At 36.4% G+C, this 26548-nt stretch overlaps 1 protein-coding gene across 6 annotated transcripts in view; it reads left to right on the forward strand.

Moving 5' to 3' along the window:
* NFAT5 (nuclear factor of activated T cells 5) overlaps positions 1 to 26548 on the forward strand; it is a 125208-nt gene that overhangs the window by 36685 nt on the left and 61975 nt on the right. For all 6 annotated transcript variants that reach the window (XM_066243990.1, XM_066243992.1, XM_066243991.1 and 3 more), the window contains one exon: positions 19023 to 19148. In XM_066243990.1, the coding sequence (XP_066100087.1) occupies positions 19023 to 19148 (126 nt within the window). The remainder of the gene's footprint in view (positions 1 to 19022; positions 19149 to 26548) is intronic.

The following is a 26548-nucleotide window of genomic DNA, read 5'->3' on the forward strand; positions in this document are numbered from 1 at the left end:
GGCGTTGCTCTGTTGCAACCAGAGCCATTCTAGTGCCTGAGGCAGAGGCCACAGAGCCATCCTCAGCGCCCGGGCCAACTTTGCTCCAATGGAGTCTTGGCTGCAGGAGGGGAAGAGAGAGACAGAGAGGAAGGAGAGGGGGAGGGGTGGAGAAGCAGATGGGCGCTTCTCCTGTGTGCCCTGGCCAGGAATCGAATCCGGGACTCCTGCACACCAGGCCGACACGCTACCACTGAACCAACTGGCCAGGGCTTATTACTTTTGTGGGGTTTTTTTGTTTTGTTTTGTTTTGTTTTTTTGTATTTTTCTGAAGCTGGAAATGGGGAGAGACAGTCAGAATCCCGCATGCGCCCGACCGGAATCCACCCGGCACGCCCACCAGGGGCAATGCTCTGCCCACCAGGGGGCGATGCTCTGCCCCTCCGGGGCGTCGCTCTGCTGCAACCAGAGTCACTCTAGCGCCTGGGGCAGAGGCCAAGGAGCCATCCCCGGCGCCCAGGCCATCTTTGCTCCAATGGAGCCTTGGCTGCGGGAGGGGAAGAGAGAGACAGAGGAAGGAGGGGGGGGTGGAGAAGCAAATGGGCACTTCTCCTATGTGCCCTGGCCGGGAATCGAACCTGGGTCCCCCGCACGCCAGGCCGACGCTCTACCGCTGAGCCAACCGACCAGGGCCTTACTTTTGTTTTTTAAAGGTGCTGGCCACATCATTAGATAGTCCTTTTCTGAGTCCGTTTGTATGAACTGTTTCATGCATTTATTCATCTGTCCATCTATTCAATAAACACTATCTTAACCTTATTAAAGGTGCCAAGGCCCTGAATGATCTGTTCTCTTCCCCCTAACCTTATCTCATATTAGCAAGGGGAATCCCCTTGAGTATTGTATTTTAGCTACACTGTTACTCAAATATGCTGTCTTTTTTTTGCCTAAGGACTTTTGCACATGCTGTTGCTTCACAGTGTCTTGCTTCTTTCTCTATTCTTTGAGTTGCTGTTCTTTCTTATCCTTAGGAGCCTCTCAGAGAGGCTTTCCTCAACTATCTTCTCTTTAAGTAGTTTCCACATTATTCTTTATTACAAATTCCTGTATTTTTTCATAGCATTCATCCTACTTTGAATTTTTAAAAATTATTTTCTTGTTTTTCTGTTTATCATTACAGAAATGCTCTTAAGGACAGAGCCATTTTTGTGTTACTTAATTTTGTATCCTTGGCTCTCAATAAATTAATTTTGAATGACTTATTCATCAGCATAATAATCATAGTGTATACCTACACTATTCTGGACAGTGTATTCTAGGTGTATTATATATATATATATTTTTTTTTATTGCTAGCACTCACAACTCTACAAAGTAGATAGCTATAACTGCCATGTTATAAATGAGACAACAAAGGAAAGTTTAGTGTGCTAAGTAACTTGCCCAAAGGCAGATAGAAAATAAATGATAGAATTATAATGAAAGACCAGTTCTCACTACCTTTGCTCTTTTATTATGACATGCTACCTATCTCTTATTTATTATAAACAGTATTGGTACCCTGACAAAAGAATCATACTGTTGTACAGTGATTGTAGATATTTCTAAGGAACCTTGTGGCTCTTTTCTTCCTCCCTTATCCCCTTTTATACCAAAAAGGTCACAATAATATTTGAAATACCGGCCTGATCTGTGGTGGCACAGTGGATAAAGCGTCGACCTGGAAATGCTGAGGTCGCCGGTTCGAAACCCTGGGCTTGCCTGGTCAAGGCATATATGGGAGATGATGCTTCCAGCTCCTCCCCCCTATCTCTCTCTCTCTCTCTGTCTCTCTCTCCCTCTCTCTCTCCTCTCTAAAATGAATAAAATAAAAATTAAAAAAAAAATATTTGAAATACCAATGAATCATCTGCTATATATATAGTACCTCGTTATTTTGATTATCTGATCAAGCCAAATGAGAATTGAAGTATGATACTTCTGATTAATAATATTGTCACCTAATATTAGAACTTTTATCTTAGCCTAATTTCTTTATTCTTCTGTATGATTTAATTTACCCTTTAAACATTAGTAGGTATAGAAGAGTTTCTTCCATGCCTCTTATTATCTGCTTCTAGAGCACAGTCACAGGCAAATAGAAATAATTGAATTTTCATCTAGAGCACTTTGAAGCCATCTCACTCAATGGCTTCAGTTTTTTACCTCTTCATCTCAAAAATTTGTTTATGTCTTCTCATTTTCTATTTCTCTCATGTCAGTGGCAGAAATGCCCAGTCTTTTTCTAAGCCACCCTCAACCTCTTGGACTTGATTCTGTGATGTATTGTACTTTACCTTGCTTAAATATTTTCTAACTCTCCTTTTTCGTTATTATTTTTCATAGTTTTGTTTCCTTATAGCAGCAGTTGTCAAACTGTGTTTAGCTACAATTTTTATGGAGATAAATTTGCATGTGATATCATTTCAAAAGAAATTATACCTAAAAAGAAAATAAATTCCTTATTGTATGGTATGGTATGGTATGTATGGTGTGTGTGGTATGGTGTGGTATGGTATAATCCTATAACAATGCCATAGAAAACTACTGTATTACATTTGGTGCTATACTAATCCAACTTTTTCACCATCCAATTGTTCCTTAACCCTTTATTATGCAGGCATTCTATAGCAAGTTCAGTTGTGATTTTACAATTGCCAAATTTGATGGTGTTTTCTTAATTAAATCTGTTCTGTATGTTCTCTCTTGGATTTTCCAATTTTTTTTCATTACTGGATATTTTTCTTATTCTGTCAAGCATACACAATTTCTTCTTCTACACAGTAAAGTAAAATTTGTATTTGTACCTATCTTCTTAAGTATCTGTTTCTTCTTTGGAAGGATTTTGTGATATAGTAGCCTACATCAGTGATTTTCAACCTTTTTTGAGCTGCGGCACATTTTTTACATTTACAAAATCCTGGGGCACACCACCTACCAAAATGACACTCTAACACAGTACATATTATACATATAGTTAATAATATAGTGTCTAAATGTATTTATACTCACTTAGTGTGAAACCTGGGCCTGTTTCGATGAACACAAAAGGGATATCCTGGCAGGAATGGTAGAAAGACACACACGAAGCTCTTCCTCAACAGTTCTGTCTCTCTCTGTTTTTAGTTTTTATCGCAGTCAAGCTTGAGAAGCTCAGCTCACATAGATATGTGGTTGAAAACGGGAGCACTAATAGATACTGGAGCTTTCATCAAGGTTGTGGGTTCAAATCAATTTGGCAAATACTCTCTCTATATAGAGACTGGACAAAATCAATTTTAGAAAATGTTGGGTACTTGTGTAACATCATAAGTCCTCAGAGCATCTCTACTGTCAGATTGAGAAGTTTGCTTTCTAGGTAAGGATTCTGATAAATACTAGAGTTCTCCCTGAGGTTGTGGATTCAAATCCCATGGTCAGCTGGGTGCAGGGGCCTTGGTTCTGTCTGTTTTGATGGTGTATATAGACTGAGCTCTTTAAGAAGATGACCCTTCAGGAGGCCATATAGATAACATTGTGATGCATTGTGATGCATTGTATATCACCCTCTGTGGGAGGGCCTCTTTTAAAAAGAAAAGGGTCAAATATCTATATACATCATCAGGATAGACATAACCAGCTGAGGCTGAGGCTTCATCTACTGGTGGCAACATTTACCTCCAGTCCTGACCAGGATTAGAAATCGGGACCATGGGGAGGAGTAGCAGCTCCAACTACTCGCTGCGGCCACACAATGACAAGTGTGCGGCAGCCCGAGCGGGGATCTTCCTGGGTGTGGATGAGAGGTGGCCTACTATTGGTTCATCGCTAGTGGTCGGGATGAATCCTAGAAGGTGATTGGTCAGTGAGCATTCCCTGTGCCTCCACTCTTCCTGTCGCTGATAGCTGGATTGTGAGGGGAATGTTTATGTTCGGATGGAGGCGGCTGGCGGCGGGCAGGATAAATAGCCTCCGCGGGCCGTAGTTTGGGGACCCATGTTTAATTTCCCCATGGCACACCTGACCATGTCTCACGGCATACCAGTGTGCTGCAGCACACTGGTTGAAAAACACTGGCCTATATTTCTGCTTATACTGCATTTACTTTCTCACTTCTATTTGGTTTTCAGTTTTGTGCCTCTGGCTCTGTCCCCATCACTCCATTGATACTTCTTTGGCAGAGGCATCAAGAAGTACCTTTTGCCATATCAAATAAATGCATTCTTTCAAGTTTTTTCTTATTTGAACTAAATTAGACATTTTTATTTTTGGTGGTCCACTCTCATGACTTCTCCTTTTGTACTGAACAGGCTATCTCTTCTGACTCTTCTCTAGCTTCTTTCCTGACTTCTTTACTCATTCTGACTCTTCTGTCACTTCATTCTTTATACAGTCTGTCAGCCGTCTTACACATTCCCACAAGTTCTGTTTTGTTTTTCATTCGTGTATTCATTAAACAAATATCTGTTTATGCTAGGCACTGTGCTGTTACTGAGGAGATACAGAGAATGAGGATGACACAGCCACCATCTTCATGCTGTATGTAGTCTAATAGGAAATACAGCTAAATAAACTGGCAATTGTGGAACTATGTGTGACAAGTACTCTGGTAGAGGAAATACGTAGCAGGGATAATTAAGACTGGAGTAGTCAGGGAAGGTTTCCTGGGAAGAAGTAAAACTTGAAAGGGGCTGTGGGGAGGTCAGTGTTTCAGGTAGAAACCATAGCATTTCCAAAGAAACAAAGGTAAGGGAGCAAGTACATGGCTGAAGAATTGAAAGTCATTGTTATCCTTGAGAGTGTGGAGGGAAAGATAATTGGGAGGGGTAAACCTGCAGGGTCATAAAATAGGCACTCATGTAAATAGTCATTGAACAAATATTTAATTAGCGTTATTTTATAGGTATACTGATACAATTGTACAGTTAATAGTCTAGTTTCCATTCTTGCTGCAACAGTCATAACTAGATTTTATTAGATATCTGAGTCTATGATAAATGCTTATTGCTGCAGACTGGTGTTTGATAGATTTATACTGGTTATATTACTAGAATTGACTCAAAAGATTCAAAGACTTTTATTGATTATTTAAGATGTTAACCTCCTGTCTCTGATCTTTAATTATAATCACTGTCAATAAAATGCATTACCTATTCTTATTCTCTAAATGTTTAATATAGATTTTCCTATTCTAACTAGATTTTCAGTTTTTTTGAGGGTACAGACTATTATGTCTTTAGTTTACATCTTCCTTTGTGTCTAGAATACAAAGTGTACACTTGTATGTACCTTTTTTTTTTTTTCTAAATTTTTTATTTATTCATTTTAGAAAGGAGAGAGAGAGGGGGAGAGAGAGAGAGAGAGAGAAAGAGAAAGAGAGAGAGAGAGAAGTGGAAGAGGAGCAGGAAGCATCAACTCCCATATGTGCCTTGACCAGGCAAGCCCAGAGTTTCGAACCGGCGACCTCAGCATTTCCAGGTCGACGCTTTATCCACTGCGCCACCACAGGTCAGGCCTGTATGTACCTTTGTGTACATATTATTTTTGTACTTTTACAAGATTAAGACTCATTTTCTTAAACTTCAAAAGACTTAACTCAGTGTTTTGTTACATATGGCACATACAATATTTATCAAATATTTAGGTAACCTGAAAATCTTCAAATCTACTGAAGGTTGTGAAGTAGAACATAGTTATATTAGTTCTTTATCCTCTCTGATTAAAGATCATATTGAGCCTGACTGGGTGGTGGTGCAGTGGATAGAGCGTCAAACTGGGATGCGGAGGACCCAGGTTCGAGATCTCGAGGTAGCCAGTTTGAGCATGGGCTCATCTGGTTTGAGAAAAGCTCACCAGCTTGGACCCAAAGTCACTGGCTTGAGCAAGGGGACTCGGTCTGCTAAAGGCCCATGGTCAAGGCACATAGGAGAAAGCAATCAATGAACAACTAAGGTATCTCAACGAAAAACTGATGATTGATGCTTCTCATCTCTCTTTGTTCCTGCCTGTCCCTCTCTCTGACTCTCTCTCTCTGTCTCTGTTAAAAAAAGATCATATTGATACAGATTAAAAATTACAATAGAATAATTTCTGCTTTTAGCCAAAGTAGAGTAACAGGACAGAGTACCCCCCTGCCTAAAACATCTAAAATGCCAGATAAAATATATGAAACAATGGTTCTCTTTTACATTTAGCATCAGGTAATGAAGGAAAAAGAGCCTTGAAGAAAAAAAGAAACAAATGAAATGAGCCTTACAAGTGTCCACTCCCTGGAAAACATTTCCAGGCTGTGATGCTAAGGTGGCATCTGGGAGGAAGCATGAAGAAAGATGCCTAATCAGCTAGGTAGTAGTGATGTGTGTGTTCACTTTTGAAATTTGTCAAACTTAAGATATGTATACTTTATGTATATGTTAGGCTTTAATAAAAGTTAAACACTAAAGATATATCTGTTCTGAAACTATGACCTATAAGATTAGTAATAACTACCCATTTTCATCTATTTGTACTTTATAGTCAAAGCACTTTTTACATTCATCAATACCATGATTATAAATATTAAAGTACTTTAGAGCCTGCCCTGTGGTGGCGCAGTGGGATAAAGTGTCGACCTGGAGTGCTGAGGTCGCCGGTTCAAAATCCTGGGCTTGCCTGCTCAAGGCACATATGGGAGTTGATGCTTCCAGTTCCTCCCCCTTCTCTCTCTCTGTCTCTCCTCTCTCTGTCTCTCCTCTCTCTGTCTCTCTCTCCCTCTCCTCTCTAAAATGAATTAAAAAAAATTTTTTTAAAAAGTACTTTAGAAACCCTAAATTGTATATAATATTATCAGATATAATTTATTTTTAGAACAATTTTTTTTTTTTTTTCTGAAGCTGGAAACAGGGAGAGACAGTCAGACAGACTCCCGCATGCACCCAACCGGGATCCACCCGGCACGCCCACCAGGGGGCGACGCTCTGCCCACCAGGGGGCGATGCGCTGTCCATCCTGGGCGTCGCCATGTTGCGACCCTCCTGGGTGTCGCCATGTTGCGACCAGAACCACTCTAGCGCCTTGGGCAGAGGCCACAGAGCCATCCCCAGCGCCCGGGCCATCTTTGCTCCAATGGAGCCTTGGCTGCGGGAGGGGAAGAGAGAGACAGAGAGGAAGGCGCGGCGGAGGGGTGGAGAAGCAAATGGGCGCTTCTCCTATGTGCCCTGGCCAGGAATCGAACCCGGGTCCTCCGCACGCTAGGCCGACGCTCTACCGCTGAGCCAACCGGCCAGGGCCTATTTTTAGAACAATTTTAAATTTTCTAGAGATAATTCTTGAATTTACCTGTTTATGGACCACATCATGGCACAAAGAATTGCATAAACTACCCTTTCATTTGCTATTGTAAGATAACAGCTGAAAATCATTATCAAAATTAATAAAAAGAGTGATCTTATTGATCATTAAAGTAACACCTTGTTAATATATCACAATCAAATATTCTCTTTTTTCAAAATATTAAAGTTTCATATAACAGACATTATTTGTATAATTGAATAGCCAGAGGGTGATCTGGAGGGACCACCATATTCCATCAGTGGATATGAATTTTACTCATTGACAGTCATCGGTTTTGCCCATAAGAGGTAATTCCGGATCATTTCTCTCAGGCTCAAAATAACAAGAACTGTGCTAATTTGTTTCATTATTTTAGATATTATTCAAGTCTATATGTATCAAGTCTAAGTGTCACATAGCCAAAATTATCTACTGCTATGTGAAATGGCAATTGCCATTTTATTTTTTTATATTTTATTGATTTTTAGAGTGAGGAGAAAGAGAGAGAAAGAAGGGGTGGAAGAGAGGGAAACATCAACTCATAGTGGTTGCTTCCCATATGTGACTTGACTAGGCAAGCCCAGGGTTTCGAACAGGCAACCTCAGCATTCCAGGTCGATGTTTTATCCACTGCATCACCACAGGCCAGGCTAACACCTGTCTTGTTAGTCAGGAAAGATAAACAACATTAATTTCTTCTGTTCAGTTTGTAAATATAATTGCTTTTTCTTCAAGTTTTAAAAAATTAGGTAATTGGCAGAGGACAGTTTAGCTCTTTGGTGCTGTATTTTTCTATTGTTCATCAAAAAATAATTAGCGGCCCTGGCCGGTTGGCCTCTGCCCCAGGCGCTAGAGTGGCTCTGGTCGCGGTGGTGCCCCAGAGGGGCAGAGCATCGCCCCCTGGTGGGCAGAGCGTCGCCCCTGGTGGGCGTGCCGGGTGGATCCCGGTCGGGCGCATGCGGGAGTCTGACTGTCTCTCCCCGGTTTCCAGCTTCAGAAAAATACAGGAAAAAATAATAATAATAATTAGCAATACTTTTTTTTGTGACAGAGACAGATGGAGACAGAGAGAGAGAGAGAGAGAGAGAGAGAGAGAAGGGCAGATAAGGACAGACAGACAGGAAGGGAGAGAGATGAGAAGCATCAATTCTTTGTTGCGGCACCTTAGTTGTTCAGTGATTGCTTTCTCATATGTGCCTTGACTCGGGGGCTACAGCAGAGTGAGTGACCCTTGCTCAAGCCAGTGACTTTGGGCTCAAGCCTGCGACTCTGGGGTCATGTCTATGATCCCAGGCTCAAGCCAGTGACCCCGCCCTCAAGCTGATGAGCCCACACTCAAGCTGGCAACCTCGGGGTTTCAAACCTGGGTCTTCTACATCCCAGTCCAACACTCTTTCCATTGCGCCAGTGCCTGGTCAGGTGTATAATTTTATTCTCTATAAAACTGAGTGTCATGCTGAATACTTTCACCACTTCTACCTCTAAAATTCTGTGCTGCTTACCTGGATTTTAGACTAATCTCATAAAACTACATTCATTCCATTCACACAATTTTTATCTTGCCCTTTTTATATTCTCTCCTTTTTTTGCACATTATATCTTGGTGCTGATTCCAGTGATTATTTAGGTATTTTCAGTCAACCTCACTAACCTGTAAGCTGTTTGGAAAGAGAGAGGCAGGTTATTTCATTGTCTGCACCTATGCACACAAAATGAATTAGTCATGACAAAGATTTTTCTCCTTTTAGAGAATAAATTCCGGAACTATCTTGTATGTGTGGTCTATAAAATTAGAAATAACACTGAATTTAAGAACTCATCTATTTTTTATTTTTTACCATATTATTGTGCTTGGCACATAATGGATATGTTAATATGTGCTTAATGAATGAATGAACAAATCATTAGTTATTAACTATCTTTTCAAAATAAAAATTAACATGCATAAAATAATATCCTATTTACATAAAAGTATTCTATTTCTTTTCATAGTTATTTTATAAAAAGAAATGACTTAAGTATATGGTTATATAATATAGTTAACTGTTAAGCAGTGGAACAGCTCTATTCAGTAGTGGTTTTGTAAACATTCAGCTAAATTGCAAGTGTATATTTATTATATTAAATGTGTATTGTAAAGGTTTAAAATAATTTTATGTTGAGAATTTTCTACTGCTTATATTTCAGAAATGAACTTATTTTAGTGACTACAATTAAATGTGAGTTTATAGTAAAGGTAGAAAATTGTAGGACACTGGAGTCTCCTTCTCTCTTTAGTAAGCACTCAGTCACCATAATTTAAGATCATTAAATGGGAGGGCATTACTCAGACTTTTGTCTGCTTTGTTGCTGATATATTCCCATGACCTAGCACAATGCTTGGCATACATCAGATGGTCAGTATATATTAAGTGAATAAATACATGAATAAATGAATGAGGATAGTTATTGAACTGTGCTTCATTTTATAGCAGGTACAATGTTGTCTCCTTATCACTGATATTATTTATTACTTCCTAGTGTTTCTGAAATAATACGAAAATTAGAAAATTTCCTGAAGCTTAATTCACAGCTTAGAACTATTACCCAGTAGCTTTCCTTAGTATTTGATAATCTCAATTAGCAAACATTGAGTGCCTGTTGTAAGGGTAAGGTATTGCTAAACTTTAATCATTCAAAGAAGACATGACATAGTTTCTGCCCTTGAAGAATTTTCAACTAATTGGAATGACAGAAAATAGTCATAAAGGTGACACAGCAATATGAGGATGTCAAAGATGCAGTACATATGAAAAGTTAATGTTATTAATCCTTTCAATGAAAATTTTGATATTGTTTATGTGCATTACTATTCATTCAAGTTTTAAAATCTACATAAGAAGGCCCTGGCCAGTTGGCTCAGTGGTAGAATGTTGCCCTGTGTGTGGATGTCTCGGGTTTGATTCTTGGTCTGGGCACATAGGAGAAGTGACCATCTGCTTCTTTACCCCTCCCCCCCCTTTTTCTCTCTCTCTCTCTCTCTCTCTCTCTCTCTCTCTCCTCCTCCCACAACCATGGCTCAATTGGTTTGAGTGAGTTGGCCTAGGGTGCTGAGAATGTCTCTATGGCCTCCACCTCAGCCACTTAAAAAAGAAGGAAAAAAAAGGCTCTGTTGCTGAGCAACAAAGCAACCGCCCCAGATGGGCAGAGCATCGCCCTCTAGTGTTCTTGCTGGGTAGATCACCCTCCTGGCACATGTGGGAGTCTGTCTCTCTGCCTCCCCTCCTCCCGCTAAAAAATTAAAAAAACAAACAAATATGCCTAGAAAAATATAGAATGGAGACAAATATACAAGTGTTTTAATATTTATTTTTGGATGGTGAGGTCATGAGGAGAAATAGTTTTATTTTTTCCATTTCTGTGTTTAAAAGCAAGCAATACTTGAAATAAATTAATTACATTCCCAGTTCCAGGGCAGATTTTTGTATGCAACACAATAATAAAGCAGCCTGCATGCCCAGCATCATCAGTTGCTAGGCCTCTCTCCATCAGTTTCCTAAACATGTTTAAATTCATATTTTATTTACTATTCTCACTGCACTCCCAGAATATCTGGTTTTGTTTATTTCATTGATTTTAGACAGAGATAGTAGCAAAAATGAGAGGGAGGACAATGTAGATCATTTTTGGATGGCCAGATATCCAAATATGAAGACATGCAATACACTTGTTTCCCCTGATATGTTCATTTCTTTGGAAATTGTGATTTAAAGAAGTAAAACTGCTAGTTACAGAGATGAATTTTGGTATTATATGGTAATTATTACATTTTTGGTGAAATATGCACATGTGCCTCTATGTACTTTTGAAACAATCTCAAACTTATAAAATAGTTGTTAAGTACAGTGCAAAGATTTCCTAAATTATTTTAGAGGAAATTACTGACATCATGCCCCATTGCCTCTGAATACTTAGTACGTATTTCTAGCAAACAAGGATATTGTCCAACATAATCACAATATAACCACCAAAATTAAAAAAATAAGATCAACGAATTTTTTTAAATCTAATCCTCAGGTTCCATTTAGTTTTCTTCAATTGTCCCATTAATATCCAGTATAGCATTAAGGATCTGTTTTAGAATTACATGTCCATTTAGTTGTCATGTCTTACTAGTTTCTTTCTTTTTTTTTTGTTTTTTTGTTTTTTGTTTTTTGGTTTTTTTCATTTTTTCTGAAGCTGGAAACAGGGAGAGACAGTCAGACAGACTCCCGCATGCGCCCGACCGGGATCCACCCAGCACGCCCACCATGGGGCGACGCTCTGCCCACCAGGGAGCGATGCTCTGCCCATCCTGGGGGTCGCCATGTTGCGACCAGAGCCACTCTAGCACCTGAGGCAGAGGCCACAGAGCCATCCCCAGCGCCCGGGCCATCTTTGCTCCAATGGAGTCTTGGCTGCAGGAGGGGAAGAGAGAGACAGAGAGGAAAGCACGGCGGAGGGGTGGAGAAGCAAATGGGCGCTTCTCCTGTGTGCCCTGGCTGGGAATCGAACCCGGGTCCTCCGCACGCTAGGCCGACGCTCTACTGCTGAGCCAACCGGCCAGGGCAGTTTCTTTCCATTTGAAATAGTTCCTTGGTCTTTCCTGGACTTTCATGGTTCTGGTGCTTTTGAAAATTAGAAGTCAGATATTTTGTGGAATGTTTTTTGATTTGGGATTGTTTGCTTCCTCATGATTGATTACATTCAAATTATGCATCTATGACAAGAACATCACAGAAATAATGTATTCTTACTGCATCCTCTTAGGTGGCATGCAATTTTAGTTTTTGTCATTACTGATGATATTCACTTTGATCAATTGATGAAGGTGGTGTCTGTCATACTTCTCCCTATTTCTCCTTTGTAATTAGTAAGTATTTGTGCAGATATACTTTGAAACCATATAAATATCTCATTCTTCATGCCACTTAATACCCTCCTCATTCCACTAGGCTTCTGACACTCAGCCCTGGGTCTTCTTCACCCTTCATAGACTCTGAACTCTACAGTTCTCACAGCTCTATTGTAAAAGTATTATTGTAAGATCTTTGAAGATTATAAATAAGCCATAAATATTTTACTCAGTAGTTTGTCATAGATATGACTTTGAACGTCTTTCTCCTTTTGGAACATCCTTAAGTAATTTCTTCAGATAATATAAATAAATTAAGACTGTAGATAATCAAAATGGTTAGTTCAATAGTATACTCAGTTCTGTAATTCATAAATGGAAAGAAGTTACTTAGAAAATAATTGTGGCATGACACAGTGGATAAAGCGTCAACCTGGAATGCTGAGGTAGCCAGTTCAAAACCCTAGCCTTGCCTGGTCAAGGCACATATGGGAGTTGATGCTTCTTGGTTTCCTGCTCCTTCCTCCATTCTCTTTCTCCCCTCACTAAAACAAACAAACAAACAAAATAAATAAAAAGAAAATAATTGTGGGGGAGGACTATAAAGAGGGACAAATATATGGTGACAGAAAAATGATTTGATTTTGGGTGATAGGCACACAAACCAATCAACAGTTCAAATGCTATAGAGATGTTCACCTGAAACTTATGTCCTTTTATTGGTCAATGTTACCCCACTAAATTTAATTTCTAAATAAAAAAATAAAGTAATTGTGAAGTTTTTTGTTTTTTGTTTTTTTTGTATTTTTCTGAAGCTGGAAACGGGGATAGACAGTCAGACAGACTCCCACATGCGCCCGACCGGGATCCACCCGGCACACCCACCAAGGGGCGACGCTCTGCCCACCAGGGGGTGATGCTCTGCCCCTCCAGGGCGTCGCTCTGTCGCGACCAGAGTCACTCTAGCGCCTGGGGCAGAGGCCAAGGAGCCATCCCCAACGCCCTGGCCATCTTTGCTCCAATGGAGCCTCGCTACGGGAGGGGAAGAGAGAGACAGAGAGGAAGGAGAGGGGGAGAGGTGGAGAAGCAGATGGGCGCTTCTCCTCTGTGCCCTGACCGGGAATCAAACCTGGGTCCCACACACGCCAGGCCGACGCTCTACCACTGAGCCAACCGGCCAGGGTTTTTAAGTGAAAAGTAAAACCTACTAGAAAAAAATATATGATGTGCTATATTAAAACGATCGTGAAGCTCAAGTTCTCTTATTCCCCAAGTTAATATAATTTATGCTGCTGTATTATTTATAATTACTTTAGAGCACTAGATTGTTTTAGAAAAACATTAATGAAATACATTCAGGAAAAAGTGATATGATTAAGTAAATGTGTGACAGCAAAGTAGAAAATTGACTTAAACTTACAAAAATTTGTTAAAACAGAGCATCACCTACCAGTTATTTTTGGACTTCATAACCTTTTAGAAACCAAATATCCAGTAGACCTGCAGCCAGTACATTTTTCCAGTGGAGATGCCAAGTATGATGACTGTCAAGCCTGAAGTGTTTTTAACAGAATGAATACTGTCTCTCTTCAATGCAGAACTATGTTGGCACAGTGGAGGTGCCAGACATTTTGTTTTAGAATGTCCAATGTGAAACCACAGCCTTCAGATTCACCAGTGTATTGAGAGAGAGGGTTAATAGAGAGATGCAAGAGTAAGGCAATTAATTAGTTCCCAAACCCTTTGCAATGACTTTTTGAAAGTTTGCTTTTTTTTCTTTTTTAACTCTTTCAGGTGCTAAAGTAAAGTAGTTTTGTATTTAAAGGGAGAAAAGTGAAATCTCATTTTTAAAACAAGATACAAACATTTATAAATGGGTTTTTCAGCATTATATAGTGTTTGCATCTTATATCAGGAAGCATTCCTTATTTTAATAACTAATATCTGCTGAGCATTAATTCACTTTTTGTTAAATTTTTAAGCATTGTCAACACAAAGTATCATGACCACCAATATTTTCATTTAGATGCTTAATTAACAATTGAACAGAAACATCTTATGTAAGAGCTCCCCCCCTTTTGTTGTTCATCTCTGCATAGAGTTAAGTTTGTAGAATTAGTTGTATCCAACTTTTGTTTTCTTATCTGAAAGTAAATAAAAAGTCTTCTGGGAAGTCACAAGGTAGGTGGATTCTCTGACAGTTTTGGTCTTTACTTTCTGACCCTAAAGCGATTGAACATTGAACACTATCAGGTCAATAATAGTGAGGTGGGGATAAAAATTCCAAAAAGAAAATAAATAGTTTGCAGAATTCTTTTTAATAGATCATATTATTTAAGCCTTATAGTAACTCTGTGAGGCTATGCACTATGCAGAATTTTAATTTAATTTAATGATTATATTAGATACTTTAGTAAAAAGAATATCCATGAGCTCACTATCAGCCCGACTTATTTCTACTCCTCTTTTGTTCTGTCTCCCCATCTAAAAGAAACCACTGCCCTAAACTTTATCATTCCCTTCTTTTGTTTTATCACGTTTTTCATTTTTTACTATTACTTGAATCTCAAATTCTTTATTGGTAAAACCTACCTCACAGGATTGTTTTGAAATTAAGTCAGAATATATATATAATGAGCTTGGCATAGTGCCTGTCCCCCACCCCTAATGCTCAGTAAATGATAGCTGTAGTTACTGTATTATTAATGTTGTTACTTTGTTGAGAGAACAAGAAAAGCATGCTTTTCTAGGCTGTGTTCTTTGTTTTATTTCCCTGGATTCTTAGAAAGTGAGTGAATATAGGGGTTTGTAGTCTTTTCATCTTTTCCTGGAACTAAGCAACATGTAGAATGAAGCAGTAGAGATTTAGGTGACAAGCATTTAGGGAACAGCATTCCCAAATCAGAAAGGGGGGGAAATCTGCACTAATAAATTACCAGTGTTTCCCTTCTCATTCATTCCCTTATGCCCTCAGGATAGGATACCTCTTGATTTTGAGTTTGATGCAGTATAGTGAGATTTTTACCCCCTCCCCTCATCGCCAGTGTTGAAGAATAAAGGACCAAATTGACCTAGAAGTAATCACTGACATAAATAGGTCAAGTAGAGTTTACTGATGACCAAGCAAATAAGCCAGCCAGTCAGTCCATTTTTACACTATTCACCTTCCCACCCAACATTGGGAAGCATTAGTTTGCTTTTAACATCTGAAAATTATTTCATTCCTTCATTTCTTCCTTTCCTCTAATTGCCCTGGGTTCTATACTAGACAAATTTTTGCTCTTCTGAACTTGTTCCCCTTTTTTTTCTTTTATCATATACTTCTGTTGATAATTTATGTTAACAGGGTTATTTATTTTTACACACTTGCCCTAATTCTACTACATGAATACTTAAGCAGTTGTATTGGTATTTTGGCCAACTAAAATTCATAATGAACCATTAGGTAAGATGATTAAACATTATTGCACAAATTATTTGAAAAACAAACAAACAAAACAAAACAATGGTTACTCAATCCTGGCAGATTGATGACAGAATTTCTTAGAAAACAAAAGTAAAATCATTTCTAAATTTTAAAAAGAGAGTGATTGTGTTTAATAAGTACCTTGCACAAGAGCAATTTTTACCAGCTGTTACATTAACCCTTATTAAATATCACTTTTTTTTTTTTAAATGTGCCTTGACCTCGGGCCTTCAGCAGACCAAGTAACCCCTTGCTTGAGCCAGCGATGTTGGGCTCAAGCTGGTGAGCTTTTGCTCAAACCAGATGAGCCCGTGCTCAAGCTGGTGACCCTGGGGTCTCGAACCTGGGTCTTACGCATCCCAGTCCGATGCTCTATCCACTGTGCCACCACCTGGTCAGGCTAAATATCACTTTCTTTGACTAATAAATATTCTAAGCTTTCATGATTTGTGATGATTATGACATACAACGTATCCTTCCTAAGCCTGTGTCATTCACACATTCCATACTTTTATTCAAGTTGTCAATATAGTAACCACTTCCCTCCAGGTTGAACATGTACATTTTGGGTGCTGTTGTTTAGTTAGAGTCTTCTATTTTATTGAGTCTGCATTTCTTCATCTTGTTCTAATAACTTTAAAAGCTTTTCATCAGACATTTTACTAAATTTAGGATAAGTATACCCATAGAATTTTCCTGATCCTCTAGTAGAAGAGCCTTAAAAAGTGAATTAGATTTATTTGTAGCTTGGCCTTCATAATTTAACTTTTCACAAATAGAATCTATATCTATTTATGACTATTGTTCAGGAGTTCTTTTCATTGTCTAATGGAGACGTCGAAAGTGTTTAATTGGAATTGGATTTAAGACTAAATGACAATAGTATTAACAGCGTAATACTGTATATATATTCCTTTAATCTTAAGGGAAGCAGATTTAGAGAAAGGTTAGTGTATATGGTTGAATTATATAGTTACAGCTTAGGGGGAATAGCTTGGAGATAATGGAGGAAAAGGAGAGTAGGATGAGGATTTAAAGTCTTAGGTTGTTTAAAGTAGCAGATCGAACCCAGTTTTGTCTGAAGTGAGAACCTGTGATGGTAATGACTCTATTAACTGCTGCTTCCTTTGAATCGATATGATAAAACGATTTCTTTAATTTCCAAACATTGAGTCAGTTAATCATAAAATACCTTTGATGAATAAATGAATTCATGTATTCTACACCTTCCACATGACCTTTCTTGTTACTTCATTTATTTAGGGGGCAGGCTATGGAAAGGGCTGAAATATAATAAGTTCTGTATTTAGTGACTTTCCAGTGTATTCTTATTAACATTGCTTTTATATCTCTAATATTAGACTCAACTTCATATCCCTTCTTTGGGAAGGGTAAAGTGTTTCAGTCCACAAGGGTTTGTTTTATTTTGATTTATTTATTGTTACAATTAGAGAAGTAGAGAAATAGTTCCAACCAGTGAAACACTGTTAGTGATGGCGCTATTACTAGGTTAACTTTTTCTTCCCTTGATATAAATGCATTCATTCTCTTTTAATCTCAGCTAATTTTTATTTTCATATTTCCTTTTTATTCATTTAGGGAAAAATGACTTGAGTGTGTTTCTCTTTTATGTATCAAAATTCTTGTTTTCAGCATGGATTGGGAAAAATAATTATATTAAAATCAGTATTTGATGACATGGCATTTCTGTTTTAATTAGATTCTCCTTATGTTATTTGAAAGATGGAAGTAATTTACCTTAAGGCTTTTAGCAACATTTTTACCAGATGAAAACTTTCAGTCAGGACATATTGTAGTCAGACAGATACTGAATTTGCCAAATGCTTTGAGGATATACATTTCAAGTATTAAATACTTGAAATAGGGTTTTTAAGAAGGAACTTTTAAGTTGATTCATTTTTGTGAATGAAAATCATTTAATAGAACTTCTAATTTTAGCTTTCCTTCACAACATTTTTTCTTATTCCAATCCACATCAAAGTTAATATACATACTTTAATAGTTAACTGGGACAGTCCAAAGTATTTATAAATTTAGTAATCAGTTAACTAAAAGTCTTGTTTGTTACCAAATGTGAAATATCTTATATGGCTACCTGCAGTATTTTAATCACTCATAGAAATAATTAATAATCTTCTTTAATTGTTGAAATATTGGGTTTCCTTGGAATATTACGCAAGTCCCTTAAACTCTGTGCCTTGGTTCTTTGGAAACTGGGCATATGATTCTAATTAGTCTTTTGAAGTTCCTCCAACATTGATTCTACTATCTTTAGAAGATATGTTGAGAACTATTTCTGTCCAAAACCATATAATAATAACTATAAAATAATTTTTAAACATTAGATATAAATTTAATTTTATCGATACATAATTAGAATATTATAAATTACATTTAATCAAACCTGCAACCTTCGTGTATGGGACAGCGCTCTAACCAACTGAGCTACCAAGCCTGGGCCAGAAATAGTATTCTTTAATCAGGAATATAAATTTAATCATAATCTAATATAGGCAATAATTCTTTCTGATTTAAGTGTATCCCATAATTGTACCTTTCTAGAGTTGGTGATTTCTCATGGTTCAGAGTACTCTTACCATGTCATGGTAAGGAGTACTCTGAGCCATGACATTTAGTTTTCTTCTTTTTATTTATTCATTTTAGAGAGGAGAGAGAGAGAACGTGGGGGGGGGGGGAGCAGGAAGAATCAACTCCCATATGCCTTGACCAGGCAAGTGCAAGGCTTCGAACCAGCGACCTCAGCGTTCCAGGTCTATGCTTTATCCACTGCGCCACCACAGGTCAGGCCTGAGCCATGACATTTATTTTTTAACTTTGTTAGGAGGGGAAAATGCATTATGATAACAAATTTAAATATTTGCTAAAAGGTGATGTGTAAAAGAGTAGAAATAGAATAATTGTCTAATTGGAGAAAGCAGTTTTAAGCTGATATACTATCTAATTTGCTATTTCAATATGTGAAGGATGGTAAGTTATACTCATTATACAGGAAGATATTGGAACATCTTGGGTTATTTGACATTCTTCTGTCTAGTTTTATCCAGTTTTAAATTTCAATAACTTTTTCTGGAGACCATGTTAAGCATAAGGGATAAAGCCCAGAAGAAAACAGGGACAGAACTAATGTAAAACGTATTCTTCTATTCAATAGTATTGTATAATAAAAGAAAAATACTTGCTACTAATCTTTTATAACAATAATTTTATGGACTTATATGTGTGTGATTATGTATGAATAATATAGTTCTCATGAGTTAAAAAGACATATTTGTGCTCATGTAGTAGGTTAGTGACTTACACTCTTTTTAAAATGTTTCCTCTTTCCCCCCACAGAATCTGTCTATGATCTTCTCCCAAAGGAGTTACAGTTACCTCCATCTAGAGAAACATCTGTAGCATCAATGAGTCAGACAAGTGGTGGTGAGGCAGGCTCGCCTCCTCCAGCTGTAGTTGCTGCTGGTATGCATTTCATTTTACTTTATTAAAGAAAACTAGGGTATTATCTGGCCAACATGAACAGTGCTGGTAAAGTTCATATCAAAAAGAGTGTGATTTGAGATTTTGTTTTAGGAGAATTTAAAATACATATTTTTAAAATAAAAAAAAAAACTAATATAATTTTATCGATATAATTATTATTTCTTAAAATTTCATATTGGCACATCTATTAGTGCCATCTCTTAGAATAGATCTTATTTTAAACTATGGGAATCAGTTTAAAGCTCTTTTGTTGATTGCATGTAAGAAGAGTAAATACTAAGCAAGCCATGGATAGAAAATTATATCTAACAATTTTTTAAATTTTTCTTTAAAAAAAGGAAAAAATATTTTAGTTTGTATAATCCGAAAAAGGACTCAAGCAATCAAGTCTCTTTTCTGTTTGTAGCGTGTTTTCCCTACATTTAAAAACATGTGACTTTATACTTATTTTAAATTCAGTTGAAAGTAATGGAAGATTTGAATGTAATACTTATATAAAGACATTTTTATATCATTTTAACAGTATGCAAATTAATGTTTAAAATTTGTCAAGCTTATTTTTACTCAACTCTCAAATCATACACTTTATACTTATATAATTTTAACTATAAAATTGATTCAAATTTTGATTAAATTAGAAAAGATTGATAGACAAATTAACAGAAAAAAGTCTTGATTTGTGATAAATTAATAAGAATGCTTTCAAAAATATTGGATTGCCCAACTGTGTTTTTCTTTTAGTTGGGTTTATAGATTGCTGTTTGTGTTTGCTTTTAAAAAGGAAAAAAATTATATACTCTGAAATTTTATTTGTCCTACTAATGAGAGATTTCTTGTCTAATATAATTCCTCTCACTTTTTCAAATGATACTGAGTCCATGAGAATATTGTTTTCAGTGAATTATTTTAGTTTCAAAAGAACAGTGAAGTGGAAAGTTGTGATTTAAATGAGGATATTGGTACTATAGTAGAACTTCAAATATTTTCTTGTATGTGTTAACCTACGTACCATTAACCTTGTGTACCAATCTTTCCCCTGAGCTGTATAGTGCAGTTTTCTACCTTTCTAGTTGAGGGCAGGAAAACTTGAAACATGGCAAAAGAACTTATCAGCCCTTCTCACTGTTCATGTGTTGCCAGACATTTTCTAACAGAGCCTGTGGATTTAATTGTGAACTTTTTATAATGAAATTAGTAAGATGACCTTGTTTTACTTTATAGCCACTGGGTTCTAAAATGCCCCTGAATATTTTTTATGGAATTTAAAGTTTTAATCTCATTTAAAATGTATATCAAACAATGAAATAAGAAAAAAAGCTTTTTAATGAAATATTTCACTTTAAATCCACAGGTAGAAATTGACTAACTGATTTCTTTTTTATCTTTTGAGGTTGTTTTTTAAAGACATGTTGAATCTGTATAGAACTAAAAGTCTGTTTCTTCTGTGCTTTTTAACATCTGTTGACAGTAGATCCAGTCTTTTTAAAAGCTGGAAAAATGTTAGCTAAGTTTGGGGAAAGAACACATTTCCTTTTACATAATACCAAACTGAATTTCAGAAGTTTTTTTATATATAAATATTGGAAGTTCTTGAATTTGGGTCACTAATGGAATGTTGATCCTCTCTTCCTCCCTCTGTCCCTCTCTCCATATATTTGAAAACATCCTCTCCAGATAAATTAGATAAAATGCTATTAGTTGACAAATCTTGAAAATATGAGAATCCAGGAAATATTCTCAAGTAATAAATTATTAGATTGAGAAGTTACTGACTTTGTTATGATGGTAAAGAGAGTAAGGAGATAACCTTGACAGTTTTCTTATATTCATACACAAAAAGTTTCTGTGCTCTAAAACCAAGTCATTTGTAATTTTTTAAACATAAATTTAGTTTTAGTAACCAGCATAGTCTTATTCTAGAATTCAAATGTCTTATTGGTAAAATAGTATCTTTGTCATATAACATTGTAGGTAAGGGAGTTTAAATTACAAAATAATTATTATAGGGAGATCAATTAGTATATATCATTAGAATTGCTTTTTTTAAAATTTGACCTATTCATGTCCTTAGTGACATAGCTGTCAAAGAGACAGATTTAAAGTAAATTACCAGTTACTCAGTGTTTCCTGGCCAGAATGCTAGATTTCTTGGGAAAGGCACATTAATTTAGACTTCTGTGAGGTTTTTTTTTTTTTAATTTATAGCATTTACTGTTTAAGTATGAAATGCATAAAAATGATGACTCTTGATGTAGTTAATTCTTCAGAGTTTTGAAGGAGCCGGATTGGCTGCTATCAGTTATGAGGGCCTGGTGGGAACAGACTTCTAGTTCTGCCATAAAGGTTTGTGTTTCACAAGTTCTAAATCAATTTAAATTTTAAAATTTAGAGGCTGGGCATGTAGGTGTTTATGTAAATTTTTATTATTTAATTATTTTAAATGGTTTTCTCAGATTCACCAAACTATATCTTTTCCCTTTACATATCACTGAGGGAATGAGTAAACATGGTGCTGCTAATCCACAATCCAGAATACTGGCTAAAAAAGTATCTCTCAAATCTTTTTCTGCCTCTACACTATTTTCACTTTTACATACTCCCAGCAGTAATATCGTTTTATCTGCTAAGTCCCAGGGTTGAGGGTGGGGGAAAGAGGACTTAATTCTTCTGCACAACTTCTCCCTGCTCCATGGGGTCAAGGGTCAAAATCAGTGAGGTATAGTTGAGAATCACCAGTCTGAAATTTATACCCCAAACCCATTTTCTAAAGACCTCTGTTTTTGTCCCACTGAAAAGGTAGTTAAGAGTTTGAAAATCAATATGTGAATGAATAAAAGTTTTAGAAATAAAGACTTTCTGGAGAGAATTATTGTAGCTTCTCAGTAGTTAAGGGAGAGGCCATTTTCTTAATACAAAAAGTTATCAAAATTAATTGATGCTGTTTCTTGGAAAAATAAGGAGTTGATCGAGAAGGAATATAAATTGTGAAAGGATTCTTTTTTGTGTTTGATTTCTATAATATGTTATAAAGAAATAAATTGTAAGTATTTAGGAGAAATAAAACAGTTATACCAGAATTTGGGGTTTTTGAAAAGAGACATGGCAGTTATTTTTCTTAAATAACAGCTTTATTGAGATATAGTACACATACTAATTAAACGTATTTTAAGTCTACTTATGTATTTATAATTTTTATTCTTAGATTTATTTAATTTGTATAAAATAGGAAGTCTAACAGTAGACAAAAACTTTGATCATTTCAAGAAATCAAATTGTTTTTTTGTTCTAAGCATTATTTTATATCAATATGATTTTGCTAAGGTGATAGTTTCTTTAAAATGTTTTATTTTGCGTTTTGAGTAGACAGTGAATTAAAGCATACATTTTATAATTCAGCTAGCGAATCTTAAGAATAACTAGTCATTCTTTTTTTATTTCCATAAAGTTGTCATTTTACTTTCAGTAATTTTTTTAGAAGTAATGTATTCTCAGTGCACTAATACTTTGTAGCAGTTTTTAACATGGATAGGTATATATAATCATAAAGCATGTACAATACAAATCTCTGTTGATTATTTTCACTAATGAGATTTTTAATCATTTAGTTTAAATTAACTTTACATGAAGTGAATCATATAACAAACTTTTGTGTTAGAAGAAAATTATTAAATAGTGTTTGAATTCTATGACACAGCAATTAATAAATCTCCACTCCCTAACAGGTATTTTCTATACCGAAAGAACTTAATTGAGTGTTATTTACACTGTAGGAAAACACACTAAAGAACTAAATTAATGTTCTGTAATCAAAGAACAGCTATGCTTTTATTCATTTCAGACATCTTAATCACTTAAATTAAAACATTAGGAATTTCTAAACCATCCATAACAACAAAACTGTATAAAAATTGAGTTGAAGAAAATATAAGTTGTCATTTTTGAGTTCTTACTGTGTGATAGGAATTATACCAGGCAGTTTGCATATCATCATATATCAATCCTTCCAACCATAGTATAGCTCTCTTTCTTCTTACTGGGGTCTAAGTTCTTTTCTCCTTGCCATTGTTCTTTAGGGAATTTAGCATTGTGTACTCTCACTTCAGTTAAGGAAACACAAGATCCTGAAAGGCACTGTGTAGGATATTGAGTTGAAGAAGCTATACTCCTTTTTCTCTGCAAGTTACAAAATGGTAATATGATTTCTAGAAGAATAGCAATTTTTAATAGAAGTGAGTCACAGCAACAGAATTACATAGCCCATTGAATTTATTATAGCTTAAATACACTAGTGTTAGTAAGTATATATTATTGTCAAGCCTGACCTGTGGTGGCGCAGTGGATAAAGCGTCAACCTGAAATGCTGAGTTTGCCAGTTCAAAACCCTGGGCTTGCCAGGTCAAGGCACATATGGGAGTTGATGCTTTCTGCTCCTCTCCCCCTCCTCTCTCTCTCTCCTCTCTCCTTTCTCTCTAAAAATGAATCAATAAAATCTAAAAAAGAAAAAGTATTTTCAGTGATGTAATTTAGGTTTTCTTGAGTTGATTAAATTTGAGGAATAAATTTGCCTTTGATTCTTCTTCTGGGTTAACTAGATTAACATATTTCAGAATCTTGCCCCATTTATGTTGTATACTATTCCTAAGATTACATCCAAAACCTTTTGACAGGAAAGGTAATTCACCTATGTAAACTGTGTATTGATGTTGTGAGCTAAAATGTAAGTTGATCTTGGTTATTCTATATGGCTATTTCTACTTTTCCTAGAAAACTAGACCATTTCCAGAAGAGAGGCAGACCCTAATTACAAACATGGTGCTATTAGATTTAAAAGTTTTATGGTTCATTGTTCCAGTCATTCGTGTCATCATTGATTGTCTCTTGTATATACCCTGACTGGGAATCGAATCCACAACCTGGGCATGTCAAAATGACATTCCAATCAACTGAGCTACCCAGCCAGGGTCCTCATTCTTCTGTCTTTTGCTGAAATTACATAGTAAATCTAAATACATACATAAGCATGCGTATATACATACAGAAGGTACTTATTCATGCTAACATATTCCTTATTAGAGTGAAAAGCATAAGCAAACTTGGGCCATAATAGTTAATTCAGAAACAACTACCAATTTGGAAGGCTATCCATATTATAAATTTTAATTGACAAAAAGTACATGTGGCCTGTTACTGATTTATTCCTTAAATTTTCCCTTTTTATTCTCAATTTTTAATCACTTTTATAAATATAGTGATTTCTTCAGTTTCTGATAGAATAAGCACATTTTTGTATTACCTGAGTCTATAGAATAGCATTTTAAAAGTTTACAGATTCTCTACCATTCATAGGCCAAATACATATGTAAATGGACACAATTTATATTTTTATGTGTTTTGTACAATTTTGCATAATGCACACATGTGGACTTTTTTTATATCATCAATAAGATTGATAATATCATAAGAAAGTATTGCCATAACTCAGCGATTTTCAACCTTTTTCATCTCATGGCACACATAAATTGATTACTAAAATGTTACAGCAAGCCCTGGCCGGTTGGCTCAGCGGTAGAGCGGTGGCCTGGCGTGCGGGGGACCCAGGTTCGATTCCCGGCCAGGGCACATAGGAGAAGCGCCCATTTGCTTCTCCACCCCCCCCCCCCCTCCTTCCTCTCTGTCTCTCTCTTCCCCTCCCGCAGCCAAGGCTCCATTGGAGCAAAGATGGCCTGGGCGCTGGGGATGGCTCCTTGGCCTCTGCCCCAGGTGCTGGAGTGGCTCTGGTCGTGGCAGAGCGAAGCCCCGGAGGGGCAGAGCATCGCCCCCTGGTGGGCAGAGCGTCGCCCCTGGTGGGCGTGCCGGGTGGATCCCGGTCGGGCGCATGCGGGAGTCTGTCTGACTGTCTCTCCCCGTTTCCAGCTTTCCAGCTTCAGAAAAATACAAAAAAAAAAAAAAAAGTTACAGCAAGCCAAAAAACGTATTTTTGCCGATTAGACAAAAAAAGATATAATTTTAACTGATTTACAGAAAAAAATAATAGTAATAATTATCCCTTTTGCTCCAAAGTGACTTTTAAAAAATCAGGTGTCAGGTTAACTGATCTCACCCTAGTAAATTCAATAACAACAAAAAATTTTTAAATCAGGTGCCTGTATTTGTATATAAGGATTTCTGGTTCCAAGAATTAACCAATCACAAGGAATTTTATTATGTAGCATGCCCAATAACATGCAACTCTAGTATATGACCTATATATTTATAATTCAAGATAGGACATTTACACCAGAGAACTATTGTTGTGTTGGCTGTTGTCATTTTTTATTTGACAATCTAAGGGAACAGATATCAGTTGCCCTGAATAAATAGGTATTCCATGTTTTAAAAATTCTTGCAGCCCTCTAGTTGAAAATCGCTGCCTGCCATAACTGTTTTATAACAATTAGTTGTATAAATAAGACTAATAAAGTTGTATAAATAACACTCGAGCTGGGACAGGAGTGAGAATACATTAGAGTGGGATACAAAAGACTTTACCTATTTCTGTGACATTTTTTTCTCATAAAAATAAAGCCATGCATAGTAAAATGTTAGTATTTGTTAAATATGAACAGAGGGTATATTGGTGTTTAGTTTTAAATATTTCATAATTTAATAAATATGAAGTGGCAGCTGATTAAAATAGTCAAAATGCCCAGTAAGAAAGATATGGCATATAGCATATGTTAGATACTAGGTGAATTTTTTTTTTGCATAAGTAAGGATACATTAACTTTTTACCCATAAATACAAGTATGTATTCATTGGCAGTATTTATTTAGCTCATTGACATAAAATTTATTCTTCCCATTTCACTCCTTTACAACAAGCTATTGTCAATTAATTAAATTAGAAAATGAATGAGAGCCCTGGCTAGGTGGCTCAGTTGATAAAGCATCATTCTTGCACACCAAGGTAGTGGGTTGATCTTTAGAGCACCTATGAGTGGTGATTGCCTAACTAAGTAGAAAGGCGAGTTTATGCTCCCCCCCCTTCCTCTTTCTCTCAAAAATCAACAGGAAAATTTTAAAAAGGAAAAGAAAATGAATGAGGAACCACTGCAACATGCCAGGCCCATATGGCCACAATGTAGCTCAAACATACATTCACATATATTATAGTTTTATTTCTATTTATTTATTTATTTATTTATTTTTATTTCTATTTATTTTTTAAACAGATGAAATATAATAAAATTAGCATGAGCTTTGGAATTATAAAGACCTACTTTGAATCTGATTGCTATCATAGCATTTCTATCACATAGACAATCTTATAGAAGTTAAATAAATTTCTAATAATACTACTCCTGTAACTAGACAATATCAACTTTTCCTTAACGTTACTAT

Source organism: Saccopteryx bilineata, chromosome 9 (genome assembly GCF_036850765.1).
Source record: "Saccopteryx bilineata isolate mSacBil1 chromosome 9, mSacBil1_pri_phased_curated, whole genome shotgun sequence".
Classification (NCBI taxonomy): domain Eukaryota; kingdom Metazoa; phylum Chordata; class Mammalia; order Chiroptera; family Emballonuridae; genus Saccopteryx; species Saccopteryx bilineata.